Source organism: Polypterus senegalus, chromosome 17 (genome assembly GCF_016835505.1).
Source record: "Polypterus senegalus isolate Bchr_013 chromosome 17, ASM1683550v1, whole genome shotgun sequence".
Lineage (NCBI taxonomy): Eukaryota > Metazoa > Chordata > Cladistia > Polypteriformes > Polypteridae > Polypterus > Polypterus senegalus.
In genome coordinates this window covers 70159141-70182052 of record NC_053170.1, presented here as the reverse complement: position 1 = coordinate 70182052, position 22912 = coordinate 70159141, and the positions used below count along the sequence as shown (strand labels likewise).

The following is a 22912-nucleotide window of genomic DNA, read 5'->3' as shown; positions in this document are numbered from 1 at the left end:
AAAAATGTGTAGATTAGGTTAACTGGTGGCTAATCATTTCCCAAGTATGAATATGAGTGTTGGTGTATGTTTATCCTCAAAGGACTGCTGCACTGTCCATGGCTGGTTATTTCTGATTAATATTCCCAGAAAACCCTACATTATTGGGTGACCCAATTCAATCTTTTCCCTAACTGAAAGAAGTAGTACTAGTAAATGTCTGAATGAAAAAAGATTCCTGTTTTAACAGTGCATTTATAAATAGCAAGTTCTCAGTTTCTTAAAACAAAAAAAAAAACACCACAAGTATAGAAATTGATTTGTAGTGAGACAGAAAGTACTTAATAGGGCTATTTAGCAATCATTTTCTACAGGAAATAAATTAGGAGTTAATCTACTGCAGTTATAAAAAAATAAAATAAAATGAAGTACAGGTTTGGAAAGGGAGAAGGTATAGTGAAAGCATTTAAATATGTGAAGGATGAGCAAAAATATTTCTGGTTTGCCTTTATTGACGTATTTGAGGTTAGTTTAATGCAATATGTTGTGGGTTCATTCCATTCTACTTTAGTTTATACAATCTATACTAAAATATTTAACTCATTTTGGGAATAATCATATTTAAATGTTGACATTTCACAGGTTTTTCATGCCATAGAATAAGCCCAAAAGTGTTTTCCCCATCTACTGCCCAGAGGACCTGGATTAAAAATAAGTAATACGGGATTAACAATACACTAGCAAAACGACGTTTTTTATTTTACTGTCCCTGTTTTATCATTATCAAATGGGACGTAGTATGAGACACCACAGCTCAAAAAATCAATCACATGTAAGCAGCATGATCTTATTCTTATTCACCTAGTCCTTCAAAATAATAGAGTTGAGGTTTGAATGTCCCCAAAGTGCTACATTCAATCACATTCTCCATGTATCAAAAGTTATCTAAGCATAGAAGGCTTCTAATATTTGTGTAAAATTTCCACTTAACAAGCTTCCATTTATATCTACAGGAGACTGTTGAAGAACCACTCTGTAAGTAAAGTCTGGCATTAAATGTAGCTTTTTAACACTTCTTAGTTTTCACTTTCTTTGGTCAGAAAAATTGAAAGCTGTAAGTTTTTACAATACTGGGAGGAGAAATCAGTATGCTATACTCCTGCTACACACACTAGATTGTCACCTACTGTATTTTATATGCATTTTAAGGTTCACTGAAGTCATGACTGTTGTTCACATCAGTATGGTTGCACAAATACTATACCCACATTTACACTGAATATTTGTATACCGTAGCAACGTTATGGAGTTACTCAAATTGCCATCTCATCTTTGGGTATCACTTCTGCTATTTGAATTTTTGAGTCTGATGAAACTGATAATCTTTTATTGCATGAGAAAGAACAGCCTTTTAGTTTTCAAATGGATAATAGCCTCATTACATCTTGACTTCAACCAATCTAGAGAAAGCAGCTGACATGACTCTGTCCTGTCTTCCTCATGGGAGCACTTGAAGATTAATTCATGCTTATGCTAAAATTAATTTTAGATTCCACCCCAACACAAACTGTTAATATAATGGAGAAATCACAGAAACACACACATTTTGTGGTATGGGTCTCTTTCTGCCTATCATTTGCTGTGGAACTTCAAGAAGTTTAAGTAAAAGATGCCGCAGTTGAAATAGCTTGGCATGATCACAAGACAGGGTGGCACGGCGGTGCAGTGGTAGTACTACTACCTTACAGTAAGAAGACTCGGGATTTTGTCTTGGGTCATCCCTGTGGGGAGTTTGCTTGTTCTCCCCATGATTGTATGTGGGTTTCTGCTGGGTGCTCAGGTTTCCTCCCACTATCCAAAGATATGCAGGTTACATGAATCGGCTCTGCTAAATTGGCCCTAGTGTGTGTTTGGTAAGTTGGTAAGTGGCTGTGTGTTTGTTTTGTGATGGGCTGGCACCTTGTCCAGTGTTTTTGTTCTTTCCTTGTGCCCTATTCTAGCTGGGATAGGCTATAGCCAATACCACTCTCTGCAACCCTGGCTGGAATTAGGTTGGTAAGAAAATGACATGACATTCAACAGCTCAACTGTGGATATGTGTCATACGGACACATTATTTGTCTCTGATATAATTATTGAAAGCTAGAGGGCTTTGCCCCTTGCTCGCTTCACTCACCAATCCCTGGGCCCGCACTACACACTAACCCCTTTGCGGGTTCTGCCACTCATGTTTGGGGATGCGGATGTACAATTTAAACAGATTTTTATTTTCATGGAAATTGTTACATATGCATAATAGAACTAACTATTTTACATTACATCAAATAATTAACCATATTAAAAAATAGTAAAATGTTATAATTTGAAAGTAAATTATGTTTCATGTTGCATTAGAGGTATTCGTTGAGTAATATGATTTCGTTCTGTTTGGCTTTAAAATTAACACGCAAATACTTTTTAAACTTACACTTTCACTGTAAAATGAGTAAAAACAATTTTTTGAATTACATTTTTGGCAATATCGCATTGAATTTTGATTCTGTGTTTGGACTTTCATCATGACAATGCAACGTATAATAGCCTATGATTGAATTTCATTTCTTTCTCTCTAATAAATAAAGTGGCTTTTGTGAATGTTTGGCTCTGAGATTTGTTAATTGTCTTTGCAAAAGCTATTCTAATGGGAAACTGTTAACGTTTTAAAACAAATGGCCTTTCTTGGATACATCCTTCTTTCTACAGTAATTAGTTTGGTGGAAGACTGTACGGTGTTAACAGTTGAAGATATTCTTTAGGACATTGTAAGTTTAATCACCACCAATTGTTTCAGCATAGTTTATTGATACGCATTTAACCAATTTGCCATGTAACCGATCAACATTTCTGGCGTTAACTCATTTGACTTCATAGTTTCTTGGTGCTATGATTGCCCGTTTACTCATTTTAATAACCCTTCAAGATTAAATTCTTCAATAAGTTTTGGACATACAGTGGTGTGAAAAACTATTTGCCCCCTTCCTGATTTGTTATTCTTTTGCATGTTTGTCACACAAAATGTTTCTGATCATCAAACACATTTAACCATTAGTCAAATATAACACAAGTAAACACAAAATGCAGTTTTTAAATGATGGTTTTATTATTTAGGAGAAAAAATCCAAACCTACATGGCCCCCTGTGAGAAAGTAATTGCCCCCTTGTTAAAAAATAACCTAACTGTGGTGTATCACACCTGAGTTCAATTTCCGTAGCCACCCCCAGGCCTGATTACTGCCACACCTGTTTCAATCAAGAAATCACTTAAATAGGAGCTGCCTGACACAGAGAAGTAGACCAAAAGCACCTCAAAAGCTAGACATCATGCCAAGATCCAAAGAAATTCAGGAACAAATGAGAACAGAAGTAACTGAGATCTATCAGTCTGGTAAAGGTTATAAAGCCATTTCTAAAGCTTTGGGACTCCAGCGAACCACAGTGAGAGCCATTATTCACAAATGGCAAAAACATGGAACAGTGGTGAACCTTCCCAGGAGTGGCCGGCCGACCAAAATTACCCCAAGAGCGCAGAGACGACTCATCCGAGAGGTCACAAAGACCCCAGGACAACGTCTAAAGAACTGCAGGCCTCACTTGCCTCAATTAAGGTCAGTGTTCACGACTCCACCATAAGAAAGAGACTGGGCAAAACGGCCTGCATGGCAGATTTCCAAGACGCAAGCCACTGTTAAGCAAAAAGAACATTAGGGCTCGTCTCAATTTTGCTAAGAAACATCTCAATGATTGCCAAGACTTTTGGGAAAATACCTTGTGGACTGATGAGACAAAAGTTGAACTTTTTGGAAGGCAAATGTCCTGTTACATCTGGCATAAAAGGAACACAGCATTTCAGAAAAAAAACATCATACCAACAGTAAAATATGGTGGTGGTAGTGTGATGGTCTGGGGTTGTTTTGCTGCTTCAGGACCTGGAAGGTTTGCTGTGATAGATGGAACCATGAATTCTACTGTCTACCAAAACATCTTGAAGGAGAATGTCCGGCCATCTGTTCGTCAACTCAAGCTGAAGCGATCTTGGGTGCTGCAACAGGACAATGACCCAAAACACACCAGCAAATCCACCTCTGAATGGCTGAAGAAAAACAAACTTCAAAGTCCTGACCTGAATCCAATTGAGATGCTATGGCATGACCTTAAAAAGGCGGTTCATGCTACTTTGTAGAAAACCCTCAAATTAAAGCTGAATTACAACAATTCTTCAAAGATGAGTGGGCCACAATTCCTTCAGAGCGCTGTAAAAGACTCATTGCAAGTTATCGCAAACGCTTGATTGCAGTTATTGCTGCTAAGGGTGGCCCAACCAGTTATTAGGTTCAGGGGGCAATTACTTTTTCACACAGGGCCATGTAGGTTTGGATTTTTTTTCTCCCTAAATAATAAAAACCATCATTTAAAAACTGCATTTTGTGTTTTCTTGTGTTATATTTGACAAATGGTTAAATGTGTTTGATGATCAGAAACATTTTGTGTGACAAACATGCAAAAGAATAAGAAATCAGGAAGGGGGCAAATAGTTTTTCACACCACTGTAATACGTCTTCTCAAATTGGGAACTTAAAGTAAAGAAAACATAAAAAATTATAAGAGCTGAGAGAGCGGGAACTGTGTCTGACAAAAGCATTCACGTGAATGAGAGGTCAGAGTACCATGTGTGTGGTTGAATATGGTTGAGAGGACACATGACTTGAAAAAAATCTCATGGCCAAAGTCTCGTCTTGTGGGACTTGAAAAAAATCTCTTGCAAAAAGTCTTGTCTTGTCCCAGGATTTTTTTACACAATAAATAAATTTTTCTATGCATGAGTTGGTCTGAAATAAAATAATACACTGTGACAAAAAAAGATAAAAATATATTTAAAAACCTGGAAATGTGGAGTTGCACCAGTTGTTTTTCCTAAGCTTTTATCATTAATAGAGAATAGAAAATGGTTAAAAATTTGCTGGTTTGACATTTGCGACACAATCTAAAGCATTAATGTGAATTAAAATAAATAATTTATTGTAATGCAGCTTTTTGCAACCCATTTATTTTCTAATAAAGCAGTTTTTTTTTGGGCTTGGTTTAAGTTAACTTGCTTCTTACAATTCAGAATCCCAACTTGCCAATTTCAGCTTTTAACAGCTAGATTCGGTTTTAATTGTGGCCTGTTTCCTTAACCCGTGATCAGTTATTAATGAGGTGCAGATGACAAAGTAACTCATAGTTACAATTTTTGGTTGACTACTCCTCTGCAAATATAAGGGGCTCATCTATTAAAAGTATTGTTGAATACTTTAACTGTAAAAGTACTTTCCAGATCTAACTGTGTGGAGTTTTAAGATAACCCAATTGAGAACAAGATTTAAGTGAGATTAACAAAATCATTTTTTTTTTGCTTATTAAGTGTAACAGATATATTTTTGCTAATGAAGATATATAATTTGTGTTTTATCTTCAGTCAAGCAAAAATGGAATAATGATTTGCAATGTACTGCAGAATGAGTTAAGTAATATAGCAAGGCATATATTCACAAAATGATCATGACTTCAGGATCCTGATGACATGTTGTATTGTGGTGTTCCTGGCAATTCCCTAGTCTTGTGACTGATGCCTTTCAGCGCAGAAATGACTCTCCTACCTGTACCTTTTGTGCTTTGGTTGTGCCCTATATATACTTTAATATGAAGGCCAAAACTTCACAAGTGTATTTTGTTTCTTAATGTAACACCACGAAACTTGTAACCCACACACATATGGAAGTAAACTGCCTACTAGAACTCCTCATTTATTGCCATCTAGTTTACTTTCTAGTGTTAAGCCAACCATAGCAGCTGTATGTCTAATATTATCCTCGTTTACATCTAAGTGTTATGCTTACAGTGAGCACCACCTCAAATCAAATTTAGAAAATGTATGCCGTTTTTGTGCTCACCTGTCTGGGCCTGAAAGATACCAGGCTGGTCAGCTGATCGTGGCCGCTGAGTCTTAACTTTCTGGTCATCATCTGGCTCGTGATCTGATAATGAAGAAGAAGAAAAAAAATAAGAAAACTCTTCTGGCTTTTCTGCCAACACAATTATTTGTTTTAGGTCTTTGTTATTATAGCCAGGCATTTAGAAAAAAGGCTGTTAACAATAGAAGGATGACAATGCTAGGACCTTTTAAATGTTCATTTTTTAGATTCTGGAATTGTAAGCAGTCCTCATTTGCAATGTCAACAAGGGCCAACCAGTAAAAAAATGTGAACATGACTATCAGTAACCCTGATTTAGTGCAATTAAAGCAGCAACAACGAATGAAACACACTTGTAAGAGCACTCCTCCTACTCCCACTAGTAGTTTTTACTAATTGACCAAAAAGCACTTCAGTGGATACTTTTTTGTATACACATGTTAAAATTGAATTATTGACTAATAAATTACTTTCTTTAGGGAATGATGACAATATTTTGATAGCCTCTTTTTATGATTACTCATAAAGTAACTGATCTGTGATTAGCCTATCAGTTTTAAAGTGGACCGTGTTCAAAAAAAATATTTGGATTTGATAATGCATTAATTATACTTTTTCAATATCTTGCAATAGATTTTTGGGTAGCCAAGCTGTCAAAATGTAAGGAATGTTACATTTAACTGCTGCCATAAAATATGATTCTCAATCAATTTGCATTAAAGAAGTATTGATTTGTATCCCCTTTTTCATTTCTTGCCAAAAATGTTTTCAAATTTTAATATAGTGAGAAAAGTGTGCACTGGCTCTGCAATCATCGTTGCTGTCACACACTTCTACAGTACCAGGGTTCAAATCCAGTTGTAGGTAATCCGTATGTAGAAGTTGCACATTCTCCAAGTGAGTTCCTACACATTCCAAAGATGTGCAGGTTAGGCTGATTTGTCCCAGTGTGTGTTCATTATAGTGTACTGGCACCCTGTCCAGAGATGGTTCTTGCTTCGCACTTTATGCTGCAGGGATTGGCTTTAGACCTCCTTTACCAGTGAATGAATGAATGAATGACTTGCCACTACAATGGCAGCTTGTACTAGAAGATTTGTAGTTATATGTTGCAGGCTTTTGGGAGCAAATAAACTTTTCTGTATTGTCATTCACAATGTTAAATTTGAAGAGTTAAGTCATATGTAGCTATGGCAGGATTGTCATGCTTCAGTCTGGCAGTCAGAAGAACCACTGTGCAGTATGTCAGCAGATGAAGACATACTGTAGTGCTGAACTGACTGTGACAATGTGTATGAAGGAGGAAGGGTACGTGTGAAGTCAAATAGACTATTCAACACAACATGCCTTTATAGTTCCTATTCAGCAAATATTTATAAAAAATAATCACGCTGACATTTAAAAATCTACACTCCAGCTGCCTCTTTCAGCTTGTTCTGCATATCTAAAGCATTGTAATTTGGGTTTAGTGCTGCTCAGTTTACATTCCAGAGCATCAAGAGACATTATTTCACTCACAATTGAAAACTCTTCACTTGCAAACCTGAATGCAGATTACAAAGTTAAGTGTCTCATGTTTATAGTCACACAAGTGCGAGAAGTGTATAATAGGCGGAAGGCTCTGTAGAACATAAAACCTGTCCTCCTTGGCTTCTTTTTTGGGGCAGGACTGGCTAAGTCATTTACTGTATATTCTGTGGCGGACGGCAGGGATCCTGCCCAGCTGGGATACCTGGAAGGACCAGGAGAGGGACAATACCTCCCTTGGACCACGAGAGGGCAGCTAGGGGGAGCCTGGAGGATTATAGAGCCCTGGATTGCCGCACTTCCGCCACACCAGTTAGTGCCACCGGAAGATCATCATGAAGCATCTGGAGCACATCCGGGGTATTATAAAAGGGGCTACCTCACTTCGGTAAAGGAGCTGGAGTCGGGTGGAAGAGGATGGAGCTTACGAGGAGAGGAGAAGAGGCAGCAGAAGAGTAGAAGAAGGAGAACGAAGGGACTGAGTGTTTGTTTAATTTGGACATTGTGAGGTGATGTGTACAGAAAAGAAATATTAAACGTGTGCGTTTTTGGATATTTGGTGTCTGTCTGTCTGTGTTAGGGGCTGAACTTTCACAATTCATTGTAGTGCAAAACATTGAAAGAATTCTACAACACTTGGATCGACAATGGCTGCAAACAACATGGACCAATACAGGCTTAAATACAGAACAGTGAAACACTATTGTAAATCAAAGCAGTCTGCTAAAAATAAGTTTTAAAATCTCATTCATTTTTTAAATATACCCTTCTTTAAAATGCATGTTATCCTTTATTATGTAAAAGCTACCTTTACATAATCTCACACATTGCTTCACTATTTTTTTGCTTCCACTTCACACCTTTCTTACAGCTGATTTTTTTTCTAGCAGACACACTGAATGAAGCAATTTTAATAATCTGTGGCTTTAAACATTTCATGCCATACATAAGCTGATTTTGATTCGAGGTGGAACAGAGGGGCCAGCATTTGACAAGTTTAATTATTAGTAGCAAAATAGAAAATATGAAATGTGACATGGAGATAAGGAATAATTGGTTCAGTGTATTGAGCAAAAGAAAAAAGTAATAACATTTAAAAGATATATTCTCTACTTTAAGGCAGGTTCATTTATGTATATTAAAAAAAAACTGAAAAAAAAATACCCATAAAATTGCAACCTGATTAACAAGACAAATATTTAATTTCATTATGGTGCAGCTATTGCAATGACTCTGTCTGTGATAGCTTGATGAGCGGGGAAAGCCATCTGTGTTTATTGTTATAATCAATGTGCTTTATGAGTATGAACAAAGCCCATTGTTATCCACTCATCCATTCTCTGGACCCCGTTTTTCTATAAGAGGGCTGTATACATCCATACCAGATAGGAATGAATTTCCTACACTCTTAAAACGAATGGTTCTTTAATGGCACCATATGGTTCTTTACTGGGTTATGTGGTTCCTCATGGTGCTTGACTAAGCACCATTTCACTCTGCAAGGGGTTATTTGCATATGAAGTTGGTTCTTTGTGCTTTGAAAAACTTCCCAATATTTAGAAGAAAAAATGTATATAGTAGGTTGTGGACACTAACAGACTAAGAAAACTTAAAATTAGCCTGTGTTACTGGACATACTCAACAATAGTCATGTTGAAATCATGAGCCATTTCTACTTCACAAATCTGTGGCCATCTATTTATGGTTATTCAATGTATGTTATGGATCTAAATAAATAAATGGTTCTTTCAGGAACCTTTATGAAAATGGATCTTTCAGGAGCCAAAAGTGTTTCCCTTATGGCAATGCTCCGAAGAACCATTCTGGCACCTTTATGTTTAAGAGTGTAGCTGAAGCTGTAAAGCACCAGTATTGCTAACTGTGTTTTAATGCCGTCCATCACTGAACCTGATTTATTTGAATACATATGTATTTTTTACATAACTGGTTGAAAAAACTTATATGTGTGAACAAAAGTCAATGAGGGCCTTGTACAGCATTACAGTGGCAATGCAGAGTTGCTTGGTCTAACACTGGATGTGCAAAAATTGCCACTGGCCACATTCCTTTTTCAGATTATTACTATTTTTTTAACAAATAATTTTATTCATTCATGCAATCAGTATTGACCTCACATAATCCACTTCAGGACCCTTGAGGGGACAGAAGCCATTCTGGCAGAATCATTCTTAGACACAAATAATATTAGTTTTCAAAAAAAAAAAAATCCTCAGGAAATTGAAACCTCAGTGCCATATAATTTTGCTTCCTTCTACAAATCTAGTAAGAGACCTAGCACTAATGTACAATTCCATTCAGAGAACTCTATTAAATTTGTTGCTACCATAATCACCTCCATATCTGTAGCACCACCGCAAGACAACCGTTTTATTTTATTATGTTGCTATTGTGCAGAATGATTTTTCATAATAATGGTGGGACTGTGCACAGCTTTTGGGTATATAGTGTTTGAAAACTGCTCTTACAGTATTTGTGATATTGCTAAAAGCTGTAGCCAATCTATACATTTGTATTAGGTACCAATTACATGTTGGTTTGTTGAGTACTTGCAGTCTGTTCTCATGGAGAAAAGTGGAGTCCTGTCTCAAACTAATGTCACAAAGAAACATTTTGAGCACTGGTCTTTTTTAAATTTTCTATTTCCTTTTTTTTATACCTTAATTGTTGACCCTGAAAGGCTATGGATAAATGCATTATTAAAACTGGCAGCATCAGTACTGTAATTGTCATTCTGTGGCTTTGAGTATTGCTTGAATAGAGGAAAAATGAATTTAAACAACTTTAGCGTAAAGCTGCACAATAACAAAATGTGAAAAAGGTGAAAGAACGTACATAAGATCATAAAGAAATTTGACAGACAAGAGGAGACCATTTAGTCCATCAAGCCTGTTTATTTAGCTAATTGTTAAGCTGTCCCAGTATCTCAACAAGATTCATCTTAAAAGTTGTCAAGGTTTCTGCTTGAACTACTATACATGTCTTGGTAGTTTGTTTCAGAGTCCCATATTTCTTTCAGTAGATAAGAGTTTTCTATTTAAATGCTCTTCCCCTTAATTTCCACTGATGTCATTGAGTACGTGAATCACCTTAAGCTGAAAGAATGTTACTAAATCTACTTTATCAATACCTTTGAGGATTTTAAATACCTGGACTAGGTCCCCATGAAATCTTCTGTGAGATTTCATTCTCAGAGAGAGACAAAGTAGGACATGTCCTTACGTCTTGGGACACTCTTGGTTGCCCTTCTCTGCACAGCCTTCAAGTGCTGCTATATCTTTCTTATACCGTGGTGACCAGAACTGCACACAAAACTCCAAAAAGGGTAAGAAGGGTCTGAATACTTTCTGACAGCACATGATTATATGATGTGTGTGTGGTTTAATACATGCTTAATGAGGATGATGCCAAAGTAGTGTCTATGCTAAACACAGTTGTTTTGCATGCAATAATGGAACAAAGTTAACTTCTTTCAGCAGTTTATCTTGTGACAGAAGCCCCCGCTATGTCTTTCTGACTCCCACGATGCTCAGTCCCACATGGAGGAGTTCTCAGCCAATGCTGTATCTACCACATTCTGTATATTTGCTTGACTTCTTAGGGCTTTAATGCTGGAATATTTCACTGCACATTAGTATTAATCAATCTCCCTATAATTTATGACATCAAAAAATCAGAATCAAAAAATAATAAAAAACAGATCTGGAAAAATGTTGGCTGTTATTTAGGATGTTTATTTCATTTCAAGACGAAGTTCAACATGTATAATAGATTGTAAAATCCCAGGAATATACAGTAAATTATGAACACAGGTTGCTGCATAATGTGGCATGGCTTTGAAAGCTTTACTAACATAAATGGGCCAGAGTCCTAAGTGATGGGTATATTGCATTCAAATAAATATTTTTAATTATTATTTGACACCTTTCGTTTTTGGGGATTTACTTGAGTATTAAATAAAGCCTGGGAAATCTGCAGTCTTCAAAGTAATAAAATGTATGAACCTCACAAGAAGCAAACGGCTAAAAGCTATTAAGGAATCCGCAAAAGAGAAATGTACAAATTCAGCGGGCTGTGGAAACATTCATTAAAAGACAGATTTCAGATTGGTACTGTAGCTTCCCTTTTATAACATAAATTGATTTTTTATGTCATCAGTTGAAGGAAACAACGTTTTTCTCTTGCTTGTGGGAGAGCCTTGGTTTTTCTCTAAACAAATGTGGGTCATGAAATCTACATGCTTTCTATTTATCTTTGAATATCTAAATTCTGTGCCGTAGCTTTTCTTTTAAAATTTGGTGGCACAGAGTTTGTATTTTTACTACATAGAAATCCCTTGTTGCTTAGTAAAACTATATTAAAATCTGAAACATCTGCTTGTGACAATCTTCAGTTGTTCTTACTAAATGCTAGACCATTCTAGACTGCACAAAAGGAATTACCATATTTTACTATCCATAGTGTACTGTTTGTCAATTATTCAGACATGGACTTGTCCATCATTGACAAGGAGTCTACAAAAAGATGCCAGTAAAATCCTCGATGTTATGGTGCCAGTCACTCAAGTCCATTGGCTGAACATGGAAACAGTATTGCTTTCTACTAACGTGTCAGTTCAAGGTTCTGATCTTGCCTGATGCTTCAGTACAAATTTTGCATCATCCCTTCTAATTACATTGAGATCTTTTAAGTCTGCAGGTGTCTAATTTATTACAGAATTGAGTGGCCTAAATAAATACATTCTAGTCTCATACTTCCCAGAATGCTAAGTTGAAATCCAACACTGGAGAGAGTTTGCAAATTTTCTCCCACATGTGTAGTTGTTTTTTTATGGGTAGTCTAGTTTTCCTCCTATGTGATAAAAGTATTGGCTTTATAATAATTTACTTTTTATAATTTTATAATTATCTTTTTTTACATGCACGGTTAAGTGTTCCCTACAATGGATTGGCATCCTAACCAAGTCTGGTCCTTCTTTACACACTACAGGCCTCAGTCAGGTCAAAACATCCCACTCTTTTTTCTGAAGAAAACCATCTCAGCTTTGGAGATCTGTAATCTCAATTTGACCACAATACAAAATGTGTATGTAGTATATGTGTTTAGACCAAGGGATGATCATCTTCGTTTAAGAAATGAAATCACTGTTCCTAACCATCCATCCATCCATTATCCAACCCGCTATATAAAAAATTAAATCACTTAAGAATACCCCAGAGGTTCAAAAGGCCAACATCTACCAGATGCCAACCCAAAGTTAACAATATGCAAACCCTTCAAACCCCAGCTGCACCTTGCTAAACATAGTGTTTGTAAATAAGTGAAGACAGGACTAGGTCTACTTCGCTGGAATGGTGTGAACCCCTCAGGTTTGATCCCAGCTTTCACTCCACACTAGGATGGAATGACACACAGTAGTAGCTATATCATTTCATATGCCAGTTATATCCCAGTTATAGATTCATATAAAATGTACATAAGAAAAAAATATATACTGCTGTACTACCACTTCTGGATCTCATACTTCTTTTGGACAGTTTTCTCTCCAGCACTATGACACTTGATTTCACGGTGAGTTCAGCTGAAACAGTGTCCTGTACCATATTGAAAAATATCATATCACCCTGCTTTTTGTGTCATGTTGAAGAGGCATGTTAGACAGCAAAACCCAACCAAATTTAATCTCATGTATCTCAGTATCCCAGCATGTCAGAGGTTTCAAATGACCTACTGTAGGCCAACTGGGAACCTAAGTTCCCCAGTACTGCAATCTGAAGCAGAAGCACAGACACCAGGTTTAGGATTTCTTTCCACTTCTTCCTAATCCCCTCATTTGCGGGTTACATTCTCCTAAGAACGGTATTTGTGTTTCAACCTTAATTCTAACTCAGCTGTGCATGCCTCTATTTTAAATATTCGATGGTGAAAAAAAAAATCATCTAGCAGTGTGGGACACCATCTACACATGAAGAAAGAGAACATAACATGAAAGTTAAATGTGGAATTCAAAGTAGCACCCCTTTAAAAGCTAGCTGGCTATCATGAAAAGCACTAACAGGTACACTCTGCTGGATAAAAAAGTAAAACTTTCCAAAGAAAAAAAGAATAAGTTTGAAGTGAGGTTGTGATTAAAACTTGGGATATCCAGGGGGTAGATTTTGTAATCAGGGGAAGAGCAGAGGCAAGACAGTATCACAGACTTTTTATTGTTCCCATTCTTTCTGCTGCATTTTGCTTGAAGTGACAAACATGTAGAATAGAATTGCTTTTCTCAATTCTTTTTATTTTTGTATGTACCATCTGTATTACAGTCTAAATTGTCAAGCAGGGCCTTGATTATTAAGACAAACAGAGTCCTATTCTGAATGCAGGCACACACACCCTCCGTGCCAACGCACATCAGCAGAAACAATGCAGCAGGCAATATCCTCAGCCTATCCTCTAGAACACCCACTTCAATTTGCAGTAAATCATTTCACGTCATGGTTGTAACAAGCATCTTGGGTACATCTTGTCAGGGGGATTGCACAACCTACCATTTTAACAAAGGCCTAAATATGAGAGCTCAAGTTGGCTGCACTTTATAGGGTTACTAAAGCCTCTATGTAGCCTTGCGAAAAAAATAAAATAATCATCTCATTCTTTTATTGGTTGTTAGAGAGATTAATCAATAAAAGCAAGCAGCCAAAACCTACTTGAAAAACTAACATAAACCACAATCCCTGAATCATATTTTTAGAAAAATATTGAAAGATGCCTTTAAAAAGAAAAATACTGTACATGCAAAAGTATTCAGAGAAGTGCCAAACCGTTCAACAGCTCCTAGTGCAAAATGTTTAGGATACACCACACAAGTGATGCCTCAGTATTTGTAGACAGAAGCTATTAATTATTTAACTCCAGAAATAATTCCACATGGAGTTTTGTGTATTTCAAAACATAATAAATTGCACCAGACAAAATGTTTTATTAGAAACAAAACACATTCAAAGAGCTGAAAAGAAAACATCAGTGCTGGAATGAAATACTAATTTTTTTGAAGTGGGATTCATTTTTATTTTATTGGAAGTCCATCAATCCTCATATTCCCTGAATGAAGGTTCCAAAAAACATAGGAGATCAATGGTTTTTGATTATAAGCCATCCAGCTCACTTTTAAAGAAAAAACAACAAAGCATCATAATCATTTAAAACCTTACTTAGATTCCAGTAAAATTTTGCTTACACTAAAAAGCCAAAAAAAATTGGATTTATAAAATGTCTTACTAAGTTAATTTATAAATCTTAATTCAACTGAAAACTATGACCTTGTGCACATGCTTTTAGCCACTCCCCATCACTGCCTATAAATAACCATATATTTCCTAAAAATGTCCTTTTTGAATATTAACAACCTAATCACCATATAAAATTAGCTATGTTCCCGAATGACCTCTTTATTACAAACCATAGAAGAACAGATCAGGTCAGGGAGCATGCACTGGTACCATTGCATTGCTACACCCACCACACAACAAAACAACTCAGGAACCCAGTTGGCAACCGCCTCAGGTAGATACATAGTTCAGTCCCACCCTCTGGAAATGACCATCTATCTGCCGCTACCAGGTGTTCCCTTTGCCACCTTTGCTTGGTCCAGCCACTCGAGTCCTCAAAAATGAGGATTCTGCGAGCTGGATGGCCATAGTGCCATAATTGATGCTTCCTCCCGATGCAGGTCATGTGCCTCATTTGAAACTTCATGAGCAATCACTCATTCAAAACAAAGTGGTTCTGTTTTGTTATTTTATTGTTCTCTATACGTTTTGTACAATTTGGTAAATACACAATTAAAGTGCAAAAGAGTTCCATTACTATATTATTACTATTTTATTGTTCTATTTACATTTATTTGAATAAGTGATTAACCTGTGTAAGTAGCATATTGTGCATGCGTGTGTGTGTGTGTGTGTGTGTCTGTGTATGGAGGTACGAAGGTGTGGAGACAGATTTTCTTGCCTGTAGCACCAAATATGTCAGAAACAGCCCTGATTGTAACTTTGACATTTACTTGACAAAATGAGTTTATCTTTTTACAACTTCAATAAGAATGTTTTTAATATCTTGCAGTTCTGAGTAGTATTGTGTGTATTGTCAGCAGTCTGCGCAATGTATGATGGTAAATTTCTACTGCCCTCTCCTCTCAGCTGCTGTCGATTACTTCAACTTTTGTTTTTTCTGTTGTTTTTAACTCTCTCAGAGAAACCATCAAAAAGAAAGTTTTTGCAGATCTCCACCCTATTCAATAATACCTCATGTTGACATTACCTTAAGTTTTGCTTGAATTAAAAACAAAGATTCAAGCCTTTAATGACCTCTTGGACAAAGCCATTGGTAGTGTGGTGTGTCTGTCTGGGGAGAGAATGTCAACCTTGTCAAAAGGTTTACTTACCTTGGCAGCAACATTCATGTCTCTGGTGACTCTTCTATGAAGTCAGTAAATGGATTGGGAGAGTATGGGGGGGTCATGAGGTCACTGGAAAGGGATGTGTAGTACTCCTGATATCTTTGCAAAAGGACAAAGGTCCAGGTTTTTGTAGTCCTGGTGCTCCCTGTTTCTGCTATATAGTTGCAAGACATGCTATCCAGTGACCTAAGATGAAGACTGGACTCCTTTGGTACTGTGTCTCTTTGGAGAATCCTTGGGCATCACTGGTTTGATTTTGTGTTGAACATGTGGTTGCTCATGGAGTTCTGAATGAGGAACATCACCTGCATTGTGAGGGAGCATCCATGCCATGTATGAATTTCCCGGGAGTGATCCAGCTCGCAGGATCCTCATTGTTGTGGACTGGAGAAGTTAGACCAGGCCAAGGGGATGCAAATGTAAAATCTGTCTGCTGCAGACAGACAGTTATTTGTGGAGAATGCAGCTGGACCACATGTCTGCCCTGTTACCAACCAGGATCCTAAGGTGTTTCATCATGTGGTGGGTGCAGCAACGCACTGTACCAGTGCTGACCTGAGCACAGGTGGGTTAAGTGCCTCAGACAGGATAATAAAAATCTGAACTTTAGTCTGGTGATAAAGTGCTGTTAAAGCTACACCATGCTGCCTCCCATGAGTGACACGTTTTCTTCATTTTCATGAAGCCCAGCAATCCTTCACCTTCTGGAATAAATTATGAATTGTATAAAACTGCATCATCAAAAATCTAGATGAGGCAAAACTTTTAACCATGGATATAAAACATTCTCTGTGCTACTGCAGAAACATTCTGTGAAATTGTCAATCAACAAATCAATGTTAATTATATACATGCCTCCCGGTGACCACCAATTCATAATGCTTTACGGCACACAATAAATTACAGAACAACACAGCTTGTTTTGCTACATAATTAACAAATTAAAATACAGCACTGCCAGATGGATGGCAGCAATAAAGCAAGCAATTTAAATGTGACACTAAAAAACTTAAATCACCAAGTTAACTAGTTTTGAGCTTTGGGGAGAAAGGTGTCCCTAGGCTTTAGAGTTGCAAGCAATTCAAATCAAGTGAAAAAGAAACATATAAAAAACATTTTCTAGCTAGGGATGTATCATTAAAAAAATATAATTATAATATATACAGAAAAACTCTGTTTTTGTCTGTATCACTAGATCTGATTCTTTAAAAGTTGGATGCAATATCACTTACAGTATTAATAACATATGTAGAAATATATAGAAATATATATGTAGAAAAACTCCCCTGTTTTTGTCTATATCTCTAGTTCTGACTCTCTGAAAGTCAAATACAATATGAGGACACACAAAGAATTGCCCTTTAAAAAAGCAATTCCGCTTTGTCTCAGGACTAATACACTCTTTTCTGTTGCCTTTTTGCCAAGAAAGGAAGAAATAAATAGCTGTGAGGTCCTTGTGTCATTTGTGCCGTTCCTTTTCACTAACAAGTGATTAACTCTGTTTCTGCCCTGCTCTGACATTCATCTTGTAATTTGTCTGCTTCATTTTGAACACAATTAAATTGCCAGCTAGTCAGGATATTGATACCATTGATTAAAAAAAAGCACAATGCATTAAAAAAAAATAAATTAAATATTAAAAAGTTGTTCATTAAATTTTCTAACTTAAGGTTGGAAAGGTCTTTACTTCAAAAAGGATCCTAACGAAGTAATAATGAGGCGGATGTTAGTTAAGGAATGTACTACACCACGAGAACTGCAATGTCTCATTAGAAAAATTGGGGAAAATGGACTGATTTCTAAAAATTGTAAAACGCAACAAAACTAGAAATAGAAATATTAAAAGTTTCAATACAACAAGAAAGAAAGAAAGAAAGAAAGAAAGAAAGAAAGAAAGAAAGAAAGAAAGAAAGAAAGAAAGAAAGCTTTTAATATAAACTATATAGTGGCAGCCTTTCCAGCAGCTCCGTATACGACTTTATCTATCTATCTATCTATCTATCTATCTATCTATCTATCTATCTATCTATCTATCTATCTATCTATAACCAAAAATGCTCAAGGAATGATTCCACAATGCAAATGCAAAGAAATAAATAATGTGAAGTACCAAAGTATTTTCAAGAACAAATGCAATTCTGCGCAATGTGCTACTGTTTCTAAAGAAAAAATAGATGCCACCCATCAATATGTGTGGTCACACTACAAAATAGAATCTGGATCATTTGAATAAAGTAAGATAAAAAGTTCCTTCTTTAGAGATAGTGCAGATCAGTGTGATACTGTGATATCTGATCTGGCTCAGGAGGACAGTATACACTGAAACTTCCAGCACCAGTGATTCTAATAACTTGTAATAGTATAGACAAGGGTTAACAAGTTTCCAAACAGACAGTATTTAGCAAGAATCTAATCTAACTTAGACATTTTTATGAATCACTTGCTCATGTGTGTACCCATTACAACAGATTTTTCCTGTATTATTCTGTCTACATTTACATCCACTTCATTTTTTTGTTTCTGTTTGCAGTGAGTCTGTTGTAAGAGAGCACCTCCAATCAAAAGCCCAGATGTGCACAAGATATTGCTTTATGATTATGCCTGGATTGCAAAATGCTTCTCTTTACACTTAACGCTTACATTTGCAGAACGAGAAATCAGATCTGTAGTGTTTGAGGGAGCATGCACTGATACAACTCATTGCCGCACCCACCACATGGCAAACCCCCTCAGGATCTCAAATTAGGACCCAAGCAGAGCTGTGCAATGACTGTTGTTTAATATTGAGGTATTCAAAGACATTGGGCTGTTATGCATTGGGAGTTAATAGCATGCTGAAACACATATACGTTGGGTTGCCCACATATAAAGTGTTCCTTTCAAACATGATCAGTGCTCATTTTACCACCTCTCTCCAGGAGCAGTGTCGGAATGTGAAGCAACATGCAACTGAAGGTAAAATTCAAATGCAACTTTTCTATTTAATAGTATTTAAGGTGGGTGCAAAATACAACATGACTTAACCATCACTAATGGCATTACAAACATTTCAGACTGGAAACATGCTAGATAAGAGGCATGTTTTAAAATTAGCATGGCTCATACCTTTGCTTGGGTATTTTTATAAGATGAAAACCCAGTAGCATATATAATCACCTTACTCGGATCTTAAATGTACAGTAAGTCTTTGTTTTTACATACATTAAGCAAACACACGATCACTGAATTTCAGTTTCTAAAAATAAAAGATGGGATCAGTTAAAATGGTTTACATTTTTAAAATGTTAAAATGTAAAGGAATGTTTACATATTAAGACTTACACATGACAGACAGCAATACTATATATTGTACAGGTTTACAAGCTGGTAATATTATATCCGCAGCAAACACACCACCAAGCTGTTATAGAAAAGACTGCAGTGCCTCACAAAACCTCCCAGAGAGAGACATAACCATACTGGCAAAAGGAACAGCCCTATATGTGTCAATGTAGAAAATTAGGGTCTGCTAGGAATAGGTAGTCACTGTCAGTTATGGGCAACAGCGTCAAGAAAAAGAAAGAGAGTAGTAGCCTTGGTGGAAAAATAAATACTATGTTCTATGAGAGGACCCGGAAGCCAGAAAATATATGAAGTGCCTTAGGGAAAGAATCTGTCACCAATGACGAATCTGAAAGTAATTCTAAGGCTTAACATGCAGTACCTGTAGTTTGCAGAGAAAATATAGGAGCAAAGGATTACTGTAGGTGTGAGGAAAAAGATTTGACAGGAGGTGTGATGGAAGGATGCTTTAGCGCAATTGGAGAGGTGGCAAGTTGGTTAGCCATCATACCAGGAGATAGGGTCAAATATTGATAACAGTAAGGCCACATAGACGGCGGGATTTTATTTATCTCTTGTTTCCTTTGGTAATTTGAGCTACAATAAATACACAATTTTACCATCATTGGCTTTCTTTATATTATGTTACATGTGAAGAAACCTCACAGTGATTCTCTTTTCTACTCCTCTCTGTATATAAAGTGTGAGTGCCATGGAGGACAGATGGGCAACCCGGCTGAACGATGGCATGACCACCTACAAAGAAGGAAGGTACTATGGGATGGATGAGCAGAAGCCAGAGGCCAAGAGCAATTCCATCAACCATACATTAGATGACAGTGGTTCTCTGCTGATGTCCCAGCTTGGACACAGGAGTTCAAGGGAACTAGAGTCTAGAATTGCAGCCCTGTTTGGGTCCCTGGGTGCCATAAGGGAGTGCTGTCAAGGGAGGACTGCCTTGGCTCCACACAAGTCATGCTGGGTCACAGGAAGCAATTCTGGGACCAGCATAAATGTAGCCCACTGCCTTATCTTGAGTAGTTGTGAGGCAGCAGATGACATTCAAGAGGAGACAGAAGGAGAAAAAAGGATCAGTATTTACATGGTTAATGGCTGTTCTTCATTGTAAAACATTAGGGCTAAACTTGCTGTGCCAGGAAAGTACACGTGCAACACAGGCTCAGTCAGGCATCATGTTATTCGCTGACAGAAAAAGAGCCAAGCTTGCAAAATTTTGGAAATGTGAAATTATACAAGAAAGTCATCACAAGGTCATCTAATTTGTCATGCCGTGCAATTTCTAGTCAAGTAGTCTAAATCCTGAGGCGATGATATCAGCAGGTGAAGTCTTCATTGATTTTCCTATCTTACGTGATCCAGTTCAGATTTACAGGAACTGGGGTACTTATAACCATAAAAATTAAATCAGCAAAGGCAACTTTGCACAGAGTAAGGTTGCTATTATTCTGTATATTTACAGAGGATGAAGGAACAAGGTGTAATAGAATAACTTGCCCAACTGTCAGACTCTGAGGTTTCATATGCATTGATCTAAAGATGCTAATTGAAAAGATAAAAGAGAAAACATTTATAGTCTAAGCCATGGAAGGAATTCGAGCCACATGACAGGTGGTTCAGTGTTGTCATCACTTAAAACAAAAAAGCAGCTTTCAGTAAATTCCATTACACAGCAGGAGCAGTTTACTAATAGCTTTTATAGTGCAATTTGCCACATATTGGTTTAAACATCTCCCATTTGCAGAAAGCAAAACTCTAGAAGTGTACAAATGAAAAATGGATAAACTTTTCTAAGTTTTAGGCAGTGTAGCTGCATCTAGTATATAGGAATGATGCCATGGTCTTTTAGAAGAAATGTAATAGAACATGATGAATGGCTAAAGTGAGCTGTAAAGATAGAAACGTATACTCAAAGAGTGATATACTATATACTTAATATCATCCTTATAGTTGTAAATTTGAATTCAGTGAAGCATATTGAGCAAAACTAAGCTTAAGAGGGACATTGGGCCCAGTTCAGTGACATACATACATATGGAAGGCTCAAATGTGACAAATTGTCCTGGAGTAATTTTCTACATGGAGCAAAGTATTCCTAACTTAGGAACATGGTGGGACCAAAACAGAAGTTTTTCCAGAAAGGAAACTTTGCCAGACCTTACAGCAAGTCCTAATACCATTGACTATCATGGCCTATTTTGCTGAACCAGAGACCCAAAGGTGTTAATGAACATGCAGGGACTATAGGCTTAGATAATCTTTATATACAGTATATATACTATATATATACAGTCATATGAAAAAGTTTGGGAACCCCTCTCAGCCTGCATAATAGTTTACTTTCAACAAAAAAGGTAACAGTGGTATGTCTTTAATTTCCCAGGAACATCTGAGTACGGGGTGTTTTCCGAACAAAGATTTTTAGTGAAGCAGTATTTAGTTGTATGAAATTAAATCAAATGTGAAAAACTGGCTGTGTAGAAATGTGGGTCCCCTTGTAATTTTGCTGATTTGGATTCATGTAACTGCTCAATGCTGATTACTTGCAACACCAAATTGGCTGGATTAGCTTATTAAGCCTTGAACTTTATAGACAGGTGTGTCCAATCATGAGAAAAGGTACTTAAGGTGGTCAATTGCAAGTTGTGCTTCCCTTTGACTCTCCTCTGAAGGGTGACAGCATGGGATCCTCAAAGCAACTCTCAAAAGATCTGAAAACAAAGATTGTTCAGTATCATGGTTTAGGGGAAGGCTACAAAAAGCTATCTCAGAGGTATAAACCATCAGTTTCAACTGTAAGGAATGTAATCAGGAGATGGAAGGTCACAGGCACAGTTGCTTTTAAACCCAGGTCTGGCAGGGACAGAAAAATACAGGAGGAGCATATGCGCAGGATTGTGAGAATGGTTACAGATAACCCACAGATTCACCTCCAAAGACCTGCAAGAACATCTTGCTGCAGATGGTATATCTATATACTGTATTATTCTACAATTCAGCGCAATTTGCACAAAGAACATCTGTATGGCAGGGTGATGAGAAAGAAGCCCTTTCTGCACTCACACCACAAACAGAGTGCTTGTTGTATGCAAATGCTCATTTAGACAAGCCAGATTCATTCTGGAATAAAGTGCTTTGGACTGATGAGACAAAAATTGAGTTATTTTCTTATAACAAAAAGCGCTTTGCATGGCAGAAGAAGAACACCGAATTCCAAGAAAAACACCTGCTACCTACTGTCAAATTTGGTGGAAGTTCCATCATGCTGTGGGATTATGTGGCTAGCTAAGGGACTGGGACCCTTGTTAAAGTCAAGGGATGAATTCAACCCAATAGCAACAAACTCTTCAGGATAATGTTCAAGCATCAGTCACAAAGTTGAAGTTACGCAGGGGTTGGATATTCCAACAAGATAATGACCCAAAATGCTGTTCGAAATGTACAAAGGCATTCATGCAGAGGGAGAAGTACAATGTTCTGGAATGGCCGTCACAGTCCCCTGACTGAGCAGGCTGTCAATGCTCGGCAGCCATCAAATTTAACTGAACTGGAGAGATTTTGTATGGAAGAATGGTCAAAAATACCCCCATCCAGAATCCAGACACTCATCAAA

The 22912-nt window shown here is 37.0% G+C and overlaps 1 protein-coding gene across 10 annotated transcripts in view; it reads right to left on the bottom strand.

The window, feature by feature from the left end:
- The window catches only part of adgrb2 (adhesion G protein-coupled receptor B2), a 1037854-nt gene that overhangs the window by 619721 nt on the left and 395221 nt on the right, over positions 1-22912 (bottom strand). For all 10 annotated transcript variants that reach the window (XM_039740905.1, XM_039740908.1, XM_039740904.1 and 7 more), the window contains exon 3: positions 5949-6032. In XM_039740905.1, coding sequence (XP_039596839.1) covers positions 5949-6032 — 84 coding nt within the window. The remainder of the gene's footprint in view (positions 1-5948; positions 6033-22912) is intronic.